Below are 17,700 nucleotides of genomic sequence, written 5' to 3'. Positions count from 1 at the left end.
AGAGAAGATGTATAGCAGAGCATGGGAAAGCTGGGTGCTGAGAGAAGATGTAAAGCAGAGCATGGGAAAGCTGGGTGCTGAGAGAAGATGTATAGCAGAGCATGGGAAAGCTGGGTGCTGAGGGAAAGAGCCTTTTTCCCCTCAGCACAAAACATTCCCATCTCATGCTTGTATCTTTGTCCCCCCTCGTATATAGTTCTCCAAATACTATACTAACACCCACATAGCCTTTGATATAGTATAAAGGGTCCCACATAACCCTTCATATATTAGAATGCACCTCCATAGTCCTCCATGTATTATAATGCATTTCCCATCGTTCTCCATGTATTATAATTCACCCCACAGTCCTCCATATATTATACTGCACCACATAGTAATCCATATATTATAATGCACCCCCATAGTCCTCCATGTATAAAGTAGCCCTCATAGCCCTCCAATTATTATAATAAATTTTCCATAGTTCTCCATGTATTCTAATTCACCCCATAGTTCTCCATATATTATAATTCACCGCATAGTTCTTCATATATTATACTGCACCACATAGTCCTCCATGTTTTATAATGCACTCCCATAGTCCATGTAAAAGGTAGCCTCCATAGTACTCCATATTTTATAATGTAGCCCCTATAGTCCTATATGTTATAATGCATCCCCATAGAACTCCATATATAATGCAGCTCCATAGACCTCCATGCATGTATAATGCACCCCTACCTTCCATGTATAAGCTGTCCTTCATGTTTATCATGCAGCCCCATAGACCTCCATGTATCATGCAGCCCCCCCCAGGCCTCCATGTATCATGCAGCCAGCCCCCCCTGGCATCCATGTATCATGCAGCCAGCCCCCCCAGGCCTCCATGTATCATGCAGCCAGCTCCCCAGACCTCCATTTATCATGCAGCACCCCAGGCCTCTGGACACCGTGTACTCACTGATTTATAAAAATAAAAAAAATATAAAACAACAAGTACTCACCTCTCTCCTCATTCCACTGCTGCTCTGTCCTCACCTCTCCTTGTTTCACCACTCCTCGTCCTTGTTTCCCCGCTGCTCCGGTCAGCATCCTCCCATCCTGCGCTCTGTGCTCTCAGCACAGCAGTCGCACAGGAGTGATGATGTCACAGCGCAGGCATGGGGGGAGAATGTTGATGCATGGAGCGGCGTCGGCCGCTCGATGCAATATCATTGCAGTGTGCGATGAAGGGGGCCCGGTGTCAGCGGTGGTGGTGCCGGGTCATATAGCGACCACATGGTCTGCGACAGAACAGCTCAGCTCCTCTCTCACAGAAAGGAGCTGGCTGCTGATCTGCAGTGTGGCCGCGGGCCCCTAACTTTCCGGGCACGGTTGCAATGGCAACACCTGCGACCGTGGTAGTTACGCCCCTGCCACTGTATGACAAGACAGATCCTTACCCTGTTCAGTGCTGAACTGGCGAGTAATTGCAGCTGCAGTGTTGAAATGATTAACCATGGAGGACAGGATTATGCATAAGGCCTAAGGCCTGTCCTCTCTTGCATTTGTCTTTTGAGGGCGACCAGCCTTCTTGGGGGACTTGAAAGAGTTTGTGATGTTGTAAAGATGCAATATTCTCAAAATCACAGAACTGGAATGATCAACTTCTCTTGCTATGGCTGATACTGGCACCGCTTTGGCCTTCATCTGGACAACCTGCTGCTGGAGGGTTTCAGTCACTTTGGAACGGCACACCACTTTTGCAAAGTCAGTGCAAACTGGAAAGTTAGGCTGCCAGTTACATAGGGTTTGTCAGATAAGTAAGGAAATTAGCACCAGGAGCCAGATTAATACCAATAACTTGCAGGTATCTGAACGTATTCTCTAATTGTGATCAGTGTTCTTTTACATTTATCTCATTTACATTTGTATTTTGTGCTTTACAATAAATTCAATGTATGAAATAAGTGGAAAATCCTGCGGGTTTCCTCGTGTTAGGATATAATCACATAGGACGACACGATGACCGCAACATTTAGGAAATGGTGTGTTCTCTACTTTTGATCTCCAGTGTATATTAGATGTTTTGTTTTTGCACCCTGGCCCTAAAACCTTTGAGCAACTGATTGGAAATGTACCTTGATGGAGTGAGATAACAGATAATGGGCATGTTAGGACAGCCAAACATGCCGATGTAATAAATTACAGCACCCTTCTCTTGTTATAACATTTATCTGCATTTACAATTGACATCCTAATTGATTAAACAGTGGATAGCGGTACTTATGGTTAACTTATTCCATCAGCAGCTCTGAAGTAAAATCTTTGATTTTGTCCATGTGTCTTGAATGATATAGAGATAGAAAACCCAATTAATCAGCTCGCGGTATTTATTTATGTTCTGTTCCCGCTGGCTTTCTTCCCTGCTGCCTGAATTAAGCTGCTGCAATGTAGCATTGATTGGCTATCTCACAGCTTGCTGTCTGTTCTTTTTGACAGGCAATTTAGTTGCTACATGTCGGCCTCAATAAAAGGAAGAAGAAAAAAACAACATTCAGACGACTGACATTTCTACAGACAAGCAATTTATCCAGATGGAATTTTCCTCACCGCCGCGCAGTCCGTGTGTAAGTGGCAGAATGCGTAATATTACAGCCTTCCTGACTGTTATGTAAAAACAAAGACAATGGAGTTAAAGGGTTCAGGGTGAATACGTGGCATCCTTGGAAATTTAGAAATAAGACTCACGGCATGCCACGTCCACTTGTTAGCAAAGGTTTTAATGGCCACTTTGTTGTAGCCTCTTCCTTAAAGACCGCTTTACACACTGCGATATCGGTACCGATATCGCCAGTGTGCATACCTGCCCCCATTGGTTGTGCGACACGGGCCAATCGCTGCCCGTGTCACACAACATTGCCCGGACCTGTCACACGGACTCACCTTCCCTGCAACGTCGCTGTGACCGGCGAACCGCCTCCTTTCTAAGGGGGCGGTTTGTTCAGCGTCACAGCGATGTTACAGCAGCGTCACTGAACCGCTGCCCAATAGAAGCGGAGGGGCGGAGATGAGCGGGACGTAACATCCCGCCCACCTCCTTCCTTCCGCATAGCGGCCGAGACGCAGGTAAGGAGAGGTTCCTCGTTCCTGCGGTGTCACATGTACCGATGTGTGCTGCCGCAGGAACGAGGAACAACTTCGTTACTGCTGCAGTAACGATATTTGAGAATGGACCCCCATGTCACCGATGAGGGATTTTTCACGTTTTTGCGACGATGCAAAATCGCTCATAGGTGTCACACGCAACAGCATCGCTAAAGCGACCGGATGTGCGTCACCAATTCCGTGACCCCAACGAGATCACTTGAGCGATGTCGTAGCGTGTAAAGCCCGCTTAAGGCTGCTTTACATGCAGTGACATTGCTAGCAATGTCGCTGGTGAAAGCACCCGCCCCCGTCGGTTGTGCATCACGGGCAAATCGCTGCCCGTGGCGCACAACATCGCTAGGCCCCGTCACATTATACTTACCTGCCTAGCGACGTCGCTGTGGCCGGCGAACCACCTCCTTTCTAAGGGGGTGGTTTGTGCGTCGTCACACGGCAGCCGTCCAATAGAAGCGGAGGGGCGGAGAGCAGCCGAAAGAAAGCGACGCCCCCCTCGTTGCCAGAGGACGCAGGTACGGTGTTGTTCCTCATTCCTGGGGTGTCACACGTAGCGATGTGTGCTGCCTCAGGAACGACAAACAACATGCGTCCTGCACCAAAAACGATATTTAGTATTAGAACGACGTGTCAACGATCAACGATTAGGTGAGTATTTTTGATCGTTAGCGGTCGTTCGTATATTTCACACGCAACGACGTTGCTAACGAGGCCGGATGTGTGTCACGAATTCCGTTACCGCAACGACATCTCGTTAGCGATGTCGTTGCGTGTAAAGCGGCCTTAAGAAAAGGACATTTTGGGGATTAATGACAGCGACAGTCAAATTAAATATACTGATGCAGACAGAGGTGACTGAAGGCACCTGAACATCAGATGCTAGGCCTGTATACTCAGCCACCAGGATGGGGTGTGGACAGCAGACGTGTCAGTGCTGAGTGCAAGCAAGCGCTTCATTCCACATTATACGGAAAGTCACAACCCTCAGTGCCCGCCACTGCCATTGACTTATTAGAAATGTCTTGGCGAAGAAGAAATACACAAACATAAGGTATTCCCCTTAGAGCACAGACGTGCAGCCAGCTTTTGTATCCTAGGAAATTGTTTATAGACCAATTTAACAACTAGTCATTTCATCTGGAAAGCAATTCTTAGCAAATTCAATCTCTTTTCTCACAACAACAATAGACATGACAAAATAATAAAATGAACGCATTATCAGGTGAAATTTAGAGTGTGTAAATGTTTTCCGTGTCTTCTCCCGAGTGTACAGACACAATGCGTTACAGAAAAATTGCACCCACTCCTGTGATGCTTTGCTAATAAGTTGCACCCCCGCAAGGCAGCAGAGGTTAATTGCAAAGTCTGCAGAATCTCCCCTAACTACACAGCATTGTCATAGTCTCCTGAGGATCTCCTTTCAGTTGTGAATCACAGTCATTCTCAAATCCCTATTGTTCTCAAAGGAAAAACAAAATATTGTGTAAAAGAGAATTTTTGGGTGAATATACTAATATACTGTATATATACAGTACAGATCAAAAGTTTGGACACACGTTCTCATTCAAACAGTTTTCTTTATTTTCATGACTCTAAAAATTGTAGATTCACATTGAAGGCATCAAAACTATGAATTAACACATGTGGAATGAAATGCTTAAAAAATTATGAATCAACTGAAAATATGTCTTATATTCTAGGTTCTTCAAAGTAACCACCTTTTGCTTTGATTACTGCTTTGCACACTCATGGTATTCTGTTCATGATCTTCAAGAGGTAGTCACCGGAAATGGTTTTCACTTCACAGGTGTGCCCTGTCAGGTTTCTTGCCTTATAAATGGGGTTGGGACCATCAGTTGTGTTGTGCAGACGTCTGGTGGATACACAGCTGATAGTCCTACTGAATAGACTGTTAGCTGCTTTTTTCTTGCCATAATACAAATTTTAAGTAAAGAAAGATGAGTGGCCATCATTACTTTAAGAAATGAAGGTCAGCCAGACCGAAACATTGGGAAAACTTTGAAAGTGTCCCCAAGTGCAGTGGCAAAAACCATCAAATGCTACAAAGAAACTGGCTCACATGAGGACTGCCCCAGGAAAGGAAGACCAAGAGTCACCTCTGCTGCGGAGGATAAGTTTATCTGAGTCAACAGCCTCAGAAATCGCAGGTTAACAGCAGCTCAGATTAGAGACCAGGTCAATGCCACACAGAGTTCTAGCAGCAGACACATCTCTAAAACAACTATTAAGAGGAGACTTTGTGCAGCAGGCCTTCATGGTAAAATAGCTGCTAGGAAACCATTGCTAAGGACAGGCAACAAGCAGAAGAGACTTGTTTGGGCTAAAGAACACAAGGAATGGACATTAGACCAGTGGAAATCTGTGCTTTGGTCTGAGGAGTCCAAATTTGAGATCTTTGGATCCAACCACCGTGTCTTTGTGTGACGCAGAAAAGGATGGACTCTACATGCCTGGTTCCCACCGTGAAGCATGGAGGAGGAGGTGTGATGGTGTGGGGGTGATTTGCTGGTGACACTGTTGGGGATTTATTCAAAATTGAAGGCATACAGAACCAGCATGGCTACCACAGAATCTTGCAGCGGCATACTTTTCCATCCGGTTTGCGTTTAGTTGGACCATCATTTATTTTTCAACAGGACAATGACCCCAAACACACCTCCAGGCTGTGTAAGGGCTATTTGACTAAGAAGGAGAGTGATGGGGTGCTACGCCAGATGACCTGGCCTCCACAGTCACCAGACCTGAACCCAATCGAGATGGTTTGGGGTGAGCTGGACCGCAGAGTGAAGGCAAAAGGGCCAACAAGTGCTAAGCATCTCTGAGAACTCCTTCAAGACTGTTGGAAGACCATTTCCGGTGACTACCTCTTGAAGCTCATCAAGAGAATGCCAAGAGTGTGCAAAGCAGTAATCAAAGCAAAAGGTGGCTACTTTGAAGAACCTAGAATATAAGACATATTTTCAGTTGTTTCACACTTTTTTAAGTATTTCATTCCACATGTTTTAATTCATAGTTTTGGTGCCTTCAATGTGAATCTACAATTTTCAGAGTAATGAAAATAAAGAAAACTCTTTGAATGAGAAGGTGTATCCAAACTTTTGGTCTGTACTGTATATATAATATATATATATATATATATATATATATATATATATATATACACACATATACACACATATACACACACAGTGAATATATATATTAATATCATTCATGAAATTGAATACTTCAAGAAAATACAAGTTTTTTCAGGAAAAATTAAAATTATTCTCTTTGTAGAACCCATGACTAGTTTTGTACCAAGCATTTTTTTTTTATCCAGTGGTGGTCAGGAATTTTCAAGTGTGTACATGTACTTGCTAGACACAGTCAATATACTTATTGATAAAAAAAACCTACATAAACTGCATGAACACATATTCATAAATTATACTTTTGTATTGTATACTAATTTTAAGATCCCTCCACAGGTGTCAATGGGATTTAGATGCAGACTCATCATTGCTGCCCCTTCAGAACTCTCCTGTGCTTTGTTTCCATCCATTTCTGGGGGCTTCTTGAAGTATGTTTGGGGTCATTGTTCTACTGTAATTTCCATGACCTAGGACACTGGGCACTACATTGCAACCCAAAGGCCTTTAATAATCTTCATATTTCAAGATGTCCTGCACTGCAAAGCAACCCCAAACATCTTTGAGCCTCCACCATATGTGACTGTAGGTCCTGTGTTCTTTTCTTTGTAGGCCTCATTCAATGTCAGTAAACAGTAGAGTGATGTGCTTTACCATGAAGCTCTATCTTAGTCTCATCTGTGCACAAGAAAGAAGGATTTTGGCTTACTCATGTACATTTTGGCAAAATGGCTTTTTATTTCTCTGGCAGCAGTGTGGTCCTCCTGTGTCTCCTCCATAGCGTTTAATTTAATTCAAATGTGGAAGGATAATTCACGCTGACACTAATGCACCCTGAGCCTGCAGGACAGCTTGAATTTATTTGGAACTTGATTGAGGCTGTTTATCCAATCCAGGACATCCTGCATTGTAACCTTTCATAAATTTTTCTCTGCTCTCCTCACCCAGGGAGATTAGCTACAGTTCCATGGGTTGTAAGTGTCTTGATGCCTTGATTATGTGGTGCTTCGTGGACAAAGGAAAATCAAGATCTTTGGAGTAACCTTAAAATTGTTGATAGTTTTCAACAATTTTGGTTCTCAAGTCCTCAGAAAGTTCTCTTTTCTTTTTCTATTCTCCATGCTTAGCACACATAATGCAAAGATTGAGTCAACTTTTCCCCTTTTTATCTGGTTTCAGATGTGATTTTCATATTGCCCACACCTGTTAAATTTTTTTTTTCTGTATTTTTTTTTTCAATAGACACAAATGAAATAAACATGTGTATGACAAAACATATGTAATTGCCCAGGCTGTATGAAGGCATCTACTCGGCACAAATTATATGGGGAGAAAAAAGGACGATTACAGCAGTGTCCTAACTGAGATACAAGCAGTGAGGCTGGGCACTCCCCTCCCCACCCACCCCCAAGAGACTTGTGCAGCTGAACCGCTTCTGCAGTGCCCCAATACTGGCCATCCAATAATGTTTGTGAACCCATCAAAATACTGTCAAATACTGCTGAAATAACACAAAGCCCCCAAAATAATAAGTTCATATCATGCGTATATGTACATTTACGCAAATTCACTATATACTGTACATGAAGGCATGCAGTAGCACACATACACAAGCACTTACCGCAGATATTGCTGCACACTGATATAACTTTATAAAAGCAACATATACTTGCATACACACTACTACACACTCACTACATACAATCATTTATCATTTACTTGAATACACAGCCACTACACATGCAAACACTTACTGACAAACAGAATTGTGCAGTGCATGTGGTATACGTTGACTAGTTGTACTGATGATGTGAGTTGTTGTCAAGAACAGTTGTCTCAGTAATGAAAACTATACAGTAAACAATAGTATTCGTCTTCCAAATGTTTCCTGCCATTTGCAGTACATGCTACAATTGCAGTCACAATACTGATTCCTACACCACTATTTGTATGAAGGGAGATACAATTTCTGTTATATATTATTTACACACACTGATTCAAAGCGAAATTGGTTTGATTGGACAAATTTGTTCTAAGAAATCTGTGATTGCTGCAAATAAAAGTGTCAGTAAGTTTAGCATGACCTAACAAAACAATACAAAGGAAAGAAAGCTAAAAAGGAAAACCTTTCAACGTAGATGTTCTTTCCTGTCCCAAGGGAATACAGACTGCATAGGATTCGATAACAGGAAACTTGAACATCATCCACTGAAAAAACAAAAAAAATATTTTAAATATATGTAACATATAAAAATATATTAAACTAATTGCAACTCCTATAGGAAGTGAATAGATACAGTGCTCAATTTCAGCTGTGCATTTAGAAGTACCTTCTACTGGGTTCTTATTTTTCATCATAATATTTCATAGTTACAGAAGAAGATTTTAGATTATAAACTTTATAGTATATAGAAATATGGCTAATACTATAGTGGGCAGCACGGTGGCTCAGTGGTTAGCACTGTACAGTGGGCAGCATGGTGGCTCAGTGGTTAGCACTGTACAGTGGGCAGCATGGTCGCTCAGTGGTTAGCACTGTACAGTGGGCAGCATGGTGGCTCAGTGGTTTGCACTATACAATGGGCAACATGTGGCTCAGTGGTTAGCACTGTACAGTGGGCAGCATGGTGGCTCAGTGGTTTGCACTATACAATGGGCAACATGGTGGCTCAGTGGTTAGCGCTGTACAGTGGGCTGCATAGTGGCTCAGTGATTAGCACTGTACAGTGGGCTGCATAGTGACTCAGTGGATAGCACTGTACAGTGGGCTGTAAAGTGGCTCAGTGGTTAGCAATGTACATTGGGCAGCTCTATACAGTGGGCAGCACAGTGACTTAGTGGTTAGCACTGTACAGTGGGCAGCATGGTGGCTCAGTGGTTTGCACTATATAATGAACAACACGGTGGCTCAGTGGTTAGCGCTGTACAGTGGGCTGCACGGTGGCTCAGTGGATAGCACTGTACAGTGGGCTGCACGGTGGCTCAGTGGTTAGCACTGTACAGTGGGCTGCAAGGTGGGTCATTGGTTAGCACTGTACAGTGGGCTGCACGGTGGCTCAGTGGTTAGCACCGTTCCTTTGCAGAGCTGGGGATCGGGGTCCAAATCCCACCAAGGACAACATCTGCAAAGAGTTTGTATGTTCTCCCAGTGTTGCGTGCATATACTCAGGGTTCTCTGGTTTCCTCCCATACTCCATACACATACAGTTAGGGAATTAGATTCTGAGCCCCGATGAGGACAGTGATGATAATTAGGGATGATCGAATACCTCAAATATTCGGCTTCGCGATTATCCGACGAATAGGATGCTGCTATGCGAATATTCGATGCGCAGTGTAAGTCTATGGGAAGCCCGAATAGTTCCGAATAGTTGTTATACGGGTTTCCAATAGACTTACATTACGCATCTAATCGCGAATAGCGGCGACCTATTCGGCAAATATTTGCAAAGCCGAATATTTGAGGTATTCGATCATCCCTAATGATAAGGTCTGTAAAGCTCTGCAAAATATGATGCCGCTATATAAGCAAAGCATAATAATAATAATGATACATAATGTCTGATACTATGAACTATGATTAGAAATATCATATGAAATGTGAGACTGGCGCTTCCTTTTTTGCCTCTGGCCGTACTCCCGTCGATAAAATAGTTGCTCGGCGGAGTGAACTTTTTCCTGGCCTCTGCATACACATGCACGCTCAGCTGAGTGTGCATGTGTTCTGTATGGAGAGAGAAGAAGCGGCTGTAAGGGTACCTTCACACTTAGCGATGCAGCAGCGATCCGACCAGCGATCTGACCTGGTCAGGATCGCTGCTGCATCGCTACATGGTCGCTGGTGAGCTGTCAAACAGGCAGATCTCACCAGCGACCACTGAACAGCCCCCAGCCAGCAGCGACGTGCAAGCGACGCTGCGCTTGCACGGAGCCGCCGACTGGAAGCTGCGGAGACTGGTAACTAAGGTAAACATCGGGTATGGTTACCCGATGTTTACATTAGTTACCAGCGCTGTGTGCAGAGAGCAGGGAGCCGCGCACACTGAGCGCTGGCTCCTTGCTCTCCTAGCTGCTGTACACATCGGGTTAATTAACCCGATGTGTAATGCAGCTACATGTGCAGAGAGCAGGGAGCCGCGCACACTGCTTAGCGCTGGCTCCTTGCTCTCCTAGCTGCTGTACACATCGGGTTAATTAACCCGATGTGTACAGCAGCTACATGTGCAGAGAGCCGGAGCCGGCAGCACAGGCAGCGTGAGAGCTGCGGAGGCTGGTAACTAAGGTAAATATCGGGTAACCACCTTGGTTACCCGATGTTTATCTTGGATACAGCTTACCTCAGCTGTCAGACGCCGGCTCCTGCTCCCTGCTCGCTTCATTTGTCGCTCTCTCGCTGTCACACACAGCGATCTGTGTGTCACAGCGGGAGAGCGGCTTTGAAGAAAACGAACCAGGGCTGTGTGTAACGAGCAGCGATCTCGCAGCAGGGGCCAGATCGCTGCTCATTGTCACACACAGCGAGATCGCTAATGAGGTCACTGCTGCGTCACAAAAAGCGTGACTCAGCAGCGATCTCGGCAGCGAGCTCGCTGTGTGTGAAGCACCCCTAAGACACCTCTGGCATGGGCTTATCTCTGAGGGTAATAAAAGAATTTCCTAATCCTCAACACCATCCGCCAGGGCAGAGCTGGGAGGCCCTCAAATACATCAGAGGCCAGTCGATCCCGTTGACATTGGATGACTTTACTCTAAAGGCTGCTTTACACACAGAGACATCGCTAGCGACAGCACCCGCCCCCGTCGTTTGTGCGTCACAGGCAAATCGCTGCCCGTGGCGAACAATATCGCCGGTATGAGTCACATGCGCTTACCTTCCTAGCGACGTCGCTGTGGCCGGTGAACAACCTCTTTTTTTAAGGGGGCGGTTAGTGCGGCATCACAGCGACATCACACAGCGGGCGTCCAATAGAAGCGGAGGGGCGGAGAGCAGCCGCATGAACGACACTCCCCCCTCGTTGCCGGAGGACGCAGGTACGCTGTTGTTCGTCATTCCCGGGGTGTCACACGCAGCGATGTGTGCTGTCTCAGGAACGACGAACAACCTGCGTCCAGAACGAGCAAGGTTATTTGGAAAATGAACGACGTGTCAACAATCAACGATTTGGTGAGTATTTTTGATCATTAGCGGTCGCTCGTATGTGTCACATGCAACGACGTTGCTAACGAGGCCGGATGTGCGTCACGAATTCCATGACCCCAGCGACATCTCGTTAGCGATGTCGCTGCGTGTAAAGCGGCCTTAATAGGTATGAAAGACTTCGGAGTTGCGGTTGTCGTAAATTCATCCACTTTGAAGCATTGAATTATTACGACTATCAGGGCTTGTGCAAAAACTATTAGTGATTTAGACTGGAGGCGCTTATTTTCTTTGATTAGCGTCCTGTCACAATATCCAGCTAAATATAGAAGACATATTTAAGATCATTACTGCAGAATAAGGCAAAATGTTAAAAAATGAATAATGAACAAGTAAAAAATGCCATGCCTTAGGAATCCACTGATAACGGCCACTTTGAGCGTGCCTCTAGCAATGATATATGATCAATTCTGAATCTGATGCACACTGCTGGCCCCCTGCAGATCGCTCACAGCAATATGCAATAATATGCACTCCTCTATAAATGACATTGTACACACCAAATAGAAATGTAATGCATGTCATTTTAATCCAATAGTATATTTAGGTATTAGGCTATGTGCGCACGTTGCGTCTGAGTACCTGCAGTTTATTCTGCACGTTTTCCTTCCCTTGGTTTTAGATCCAAATGGCTTTTGACCATTTTTTAGCGCTAAAAACGCATGCGTTTTTACCGCGTTTTTAGTGCGTTTTTAGCGCTTTTTACCTGCGTTTTCACCTGCGTTTCTGCAGATGCGTTTTTGAGATCAAGACACTGAGAAATAAAGTTGAAATAGTCAAAAAGAATGAAAAAAAGAGAAAAAAAGTATAAAATTAACTTTCAATAAAACTATATGGGAAATTATCATTTTTAATGAGAAAATAGTGGTTATGCACATTTTATCAGAAAAATAGGTGAAGTTTCTAATTTTTTAACATTTAAATTTTCGGTTATTGTGTGTGTGTAAAGGAACATTAGAACCCATTAAATTTTGTCCAGAAAAGCATGCGTTTTTGGAGCCAAAAACGCAGTGGAAAAGCAGGTAAAAAGCATGAAAAACGCAGGAATTTTGATTTTGGTTGCGTTTTGCCATTTCTCATTGACTCCAATGTTAAGGAAACGCTGCAGAAATGGCAAAAACAACTGACATGCTGCTTCTTTTTCAGCATGGTTTTTGACCACAAATATGCAAATTAAACGCTGCTGAAGAAAAAGCAAAGTGCAGACAGGATTTCTGCTTTTCCCATAGACTTTGCTGGAAATCAAAAACGCATGCGTTTTAGCGCAAAAAACGCTGCTGCTGAAAACGCTGCAGAAACGCGCAAAAAAACACAACGTGCGAACATAGCCTTAATATTTAGCAAGATGCCCAAAGTGTGGTCTCACTGATGCCACCATAGAGGACCACGTGCAGAACACATTAATAATTCACATCAATCTCTATATCCTAGGAAACTAATAGAGGCTTTTAAGATATTGACATTTATGTGGATCCAATTTTTTATATAAAGCCTCGTAGTGGCATGTGAAAGCATAGTCCTGGGGAGCACAGCTGCACGCAATACCCAAGACAAGTGGCCATTAAAAAATAGGGCTTTTATCAAGAACTTTTCTCTTATTATAGCTATACGCATTTTGAATCATTTTATTGATCTACAATACAACGTATATAATACAATGTACCTACAATACAACATTAAGAAACTTTTCTGACGGCTTTGATTAAAAAAATAAAATAATAATAACAGTAATGTACTTTACGTATACAACTCTGATGTAAACCTATGTCTCCATGTTAAATGGTACAAATTTAAAGGGGTTATCCAGGTTTGCGGCTCAAGTCTGCAATCAATGTATGTGCCTGCAGAATTGTGAATCCTCACAATGCGCGCACTGTCAGGATTCCCCGATGCAGAGAGTTGACAGTCATGTGACCACAAGTGTGATTTGCATACTTCTGGCCACATGGCGATTAGATGCATCTGGCCTTGCTCAATTCACTTGTATGAAGCGAGGCTAGTCGGCAAGTGATCATATTTATGCAAATACATATGCCATTCCCAGTGTATGCACTAGAGAATCCTGTCAGTGCGCACACTGCACACTGTAAGAACTCACAAGTCTTCAGTCACATAGAGTGACACATGAAGTGACTGCAGAATTGTACCCCGAGTCTAGACAACCCCTTTAATAATTTGTGAGGTCGGACCCCACAAGCCTGTATTATTCCACTCGCTTTGCTCCTGCTTCTTAATAAGGGGGAGATGAAAAAAAAAAAGAATACAAAACTGCAGGAAGTGATTGTGTAAAGGGACTTTCATGGATACCAATTAAAGTGTTTTGCTTTTGTTGAATGAGAGGTTCAGATAAAATGAACATGGGGACAACACGCAAACAGCCACGGTCCCGCAGCAGATTCAGTCCTTTGACCTTATATTTTACAGTGGACCCAATAAGCTACATTTTAAAAGCATAAAAATGTATTACATTCTAGAAGAATGGACAAAAGCTGTCCGCCAATGCTTTACCCGCATCCCACTACGTCACTAGCACTATACCAAGATAACCCAAACTAACAGATTTGATTTTTGTATTGTCATGTCCCACGACTTGGGAATTAATCAATATTTTCATTGCTATGTACAGTGGAACCTTGGTAACGAGAACAATCCGTTCTGGGCCTGTGCTTGTTAACCAAGTTACTTGTTCAGCAAAGCAAGATTTCCCATAGGAAATCATTACAATGCAGACGATTCGTTCCACAACTTGTTAAATGTCCCATCCTGGTCCCCTATTCTGTCATTCCACACACGCACAAACACACACAAACACACACAAACACGTACAAACAAACACAAACAAACAAACACACACAAACACACACAAACACGCACATATTATATGCTCACCTTACCTTCCGTTCCATCGCCGGTCTCCTGGGACTTGCTGTTCTCCGGTACGGGCTGTGTATTGGGTTACCATAACGACGAGGGAGGAACTTCCGCGGCCAGAGCGCTGACGTCAAAGGCAGAGCAGCTTGCCTCTGATTGGCCAGCGCGCTGCCTTTGAGTAGCGGTGACAGGAAGTTCCTGCTTCATCGCTATGGATGCCAATGCACGGCCTGGAGCAGCGAACTACAGGACCCAGGAGGCCGGCGATGAAACGGAAGGTACACATATTATATGCTCACCTTACCTTCCGTTCCACCGCCAGCCTCATGGTACTTGTAGTTCGCTTCGCCGCCGAGGACGTCGCGATGTACCCGGGAACTACAAGAACCATGAGGCCGGCGGTGGAACGGAAGGTAAGGTGAGCATAATACTGTATGCGCGTGCGTGCATGCGTGTTTGTGTGTGTTTTGTGCTTACATGTGTGTGTTTGTGTGGACTGCAAGAGCGGGTCAGAGCGCGGTGGATGTACGGAACCGGAAGTGTGTGCGGTGAGTGTTTTGCTCGTACAGCAAAGCTTTCTCGTAAACAGAGTTACAAACTTACAGAAAGCTTTGCTTGTTAAGCGAAATTCTCGTTAAGCGAGGTTCCACTGTATTTCCTTTCTGTTGGTAGGTAGGTTTGACTTTCCTTGTATTTTGTCCCTTCCTCCTCCCTGTAGCTCTGCGATGTCAGCATTGCCCACCCTTCTTCTCCATGTAGTGTGTAGTACTAGCCATCTTATGTAACATGCTGTCTGCTCTCTGAGAAAATCACTTTTTACTTGCTACTTTTATCATCAGTACAAGATTTTCAGTTAAGCATTCTTCTTTTCTTGGAGTCTTCATGCAATGAGATTGTGGGGGAGTTAAACTATCTGAGGGACTGATATGAATGTGAGTACAGGTCAATACGCATACTGACAAAAACGGTCTGTTCAGGCAGCATCATGTCCTATGTATCCGAGAGTCAGAATATGTATCATTTCAATAGTTTCACTAAAGGCACATGTACATCTGATCATGTCCACTATTCAGGGATGCACTGAACTCACAATCCCCGCTTTGTGCAGTTTATACACTTTTTCCCACTAGACCTGGTTTTCTTGGAGGAACAGCTTTTCCTAATGGTCATTCCAGTGTAGTGGTTAGACTCTTTGTTGTGGATGGTAGCGTGTGTGACTACCAGAGTCATTAAAAGGGAAGAGTCAGAAGGAAAATCAAAGCAAAATTTAAATAAGGTTTCTAATAAAGTATTATTATACCGATTACGCAGCACGGGGCGGCACGGTGGCTCAGTGGTTAGCACTGCAGTCTTGTGGTGGCTCAGTGGTTAGCACTGCAGTCTTGTGGCTCAGTGGTTAGCACTGCAGTCTTGTGGTGGCTCAGTGGTTAGCACTGCAGTCTTGTGGTGCCTCAGTGGTTAGCACTGCAGTCTTGTGGCGGCTCAGTGGTTAGCACTGCAGTCTTGTGGTGCCTCAGTGGTTAGCACTGCAGTCTTGTGGTGGCTCAGTGGTTAGCACTGCAGTCTTGTGGTGCCTCAGTGGTTAGCACTGCAGTCTTGTGGCGGCTCAGTGGTTAGCACTGCAGTCTTGTGGTGCCTCAGTGGTTAGCACTGCAGTCTTGTGGTGGCTCAGTGGTTAGCACTGCAGTCTTGCAGCGCTGGGGTCCTGGGTTCAAATCCCACCAAGGACACCATCTGCAAGGAGTTTGTATGTTCTCCCCGTGTTTGCGTGGGTTTCCACCGGTTTCCTCCCACACTCCAAAAACATACTGATAGGGAACTTAGATTGTGAGCCCCAATGGGGACAGTGTTGCTATTGTAGGTAAAGCGCTGTGGAATTAATAGCGCTATATAAATTAATAAATATTATCCTCTCTCCTCCTGTACCAGTCTGTGCCTTGTATTGTTCATGATTATTGTACTTGTCCCTATTATGTACACCCCTTTCACATGTAAAGCGCCATGGAATTGATGGCGCTATAATAATAAATAATAATAATAATATATTATTATTATTATTATCTCAAGGGTCTCACTAATCACCATTATTGACATCAAGGTTGCATGGACTGTTATTTATAATGTATAGAAGATATAGAAAGATATTTTACTGTATTTATTTTACTCACTTATATAGCATTATTAATTCCACAGCGCTTTACAGACATGATCATCAATGTCCGCATTGGGGCTCACAATCTAAATTACCTATCTGTATATCTGTGAAGTGTGGGAGGAACCCGGAGAACCTGGAGGAAACCCACGCAAACACGGGGAGAACATACAAACTCCTTGTACTGTAGATGTTGTCCCAGATATAACCCTCAGACTATATATGAGAATGCTGAAAACAAGAGGACAAGAGTATTTTGTGCAAAAAGCAAAACAACAATTTTATTTGAGTACACAGACAAGCACAATGTAAAACATCTAAAAACAACCACTGGAGAGTGGGAAAAGGGGGGGACATATGGCCAGTGAATAGGAAAAAGGGGTTTCCAAATATTGATGATATGGTCAGGTATAAGAAGATCAGGGAGGAAGATCTTCCTCCCTGAAGAAGCGTGCAACACGTAGCGAAACGCGCGTAGTGGTCCTGTGAAACGGTCCAGGGGTACCCTATGGCCTAGGAACTCTCCTCCATAGTCTCTTATTCATATGCACTAGCACTTTAGGTAAATATGGTTTCCTTATGATGTACATGTCTTTATCTCTTCCTGTTGGTATGGTATTTGTAATTTGAGAATTGCTCTCTTCACATTTTCTCCATGTTTAATTATACCTGACCATATCATCAATATCTGGAAACCCCTTTTTCCTATTCACTGGCCATATGTCCCCCCCTTTTCCCACTCTGCAGTGGTTGTTTTTAGATGTTTTACATTGTGCTTGTCTGTGTACTCAAATAAAATTATTGTTTTGTTTTTTTTGCACAAAATACTCTTGTCCTCTTGTTTTCAGTATGTATAATCGAGTAGTGCGCACATTGGCCTAGCTATACCAAGGCTAGTCCGGTGAAATTATGGTTAGCCCATTCATGAGAAATGTGTTATTTATATATGAGAATGACAGTCCATGTACAAACATCTGGATACCTATCCGATGGGTCAAGGCAGGAGTACCAAGTACAAGGGGGCACTGGTGAAGGTGGAGTCAGGCAATCTGAGATCAGGGCAGGCAGCACAGGCTCAGGAAACGTGGATGAGGTTAGGAGAGGAGAGGTCAGGTTAAACGGAAGCCTAGCGGGGTCGATGTCAGGAAAAGCAGCCAGAGAGAGCACAAGACAAAAATCAGACTAAACCTATAATCAGGCAT

The 17,700-nt window shown here is 44.0% G+C and overlaps 1 protein-coding gene across 9 annotated transcripts in view; it reads right to left on the bottom strand.

Annotated features, from left to right (window-relative positions):
• Nucleotides 1-17,700, bottom strand: part of LOC142258359 (ryanodine receptor 3) — an 847,167-nt gene that overhangs the window by 260,391 nt on the left and 569,076 nt on the right. For all 9 annotated transcript variants that reach the window (XM_075330934.1, XM_075330936.1, XM_075330935.1 and 6 more), the window contains one exon: nucleotides 8,405-8,486. In XM_075330934.1, the coding sequence (XP_075187049.1) occupies nucleotides 8,405-8,486 (82 nt within the window). The remainder of the gene's footprint in view (nucleotides 1-8,404; nucleotides 8,487-17,700) is intronic.

The sequence above is a fragment of the Anomaloglossus baeobatrachus genome, chromosome 12, assembly GCF_048569485.1.
Source record: "Anomaloglossus baeobatrachus isolate aAnoBae1 chromosome 12, aAnoBae1.hap1, whole genome shotgun sequence".
Classification (NCBI taxonomy): domain Eukaryota; kingdom Metazoa; phylum Chordata; class Amphibia; order Anura; family Aromobatidae; genus Anomaloglossus; species Anomaloglossus baeobatrachus.
This window is presented reverse-complemented; position numbering and strand designations above follow the sequence as displayed.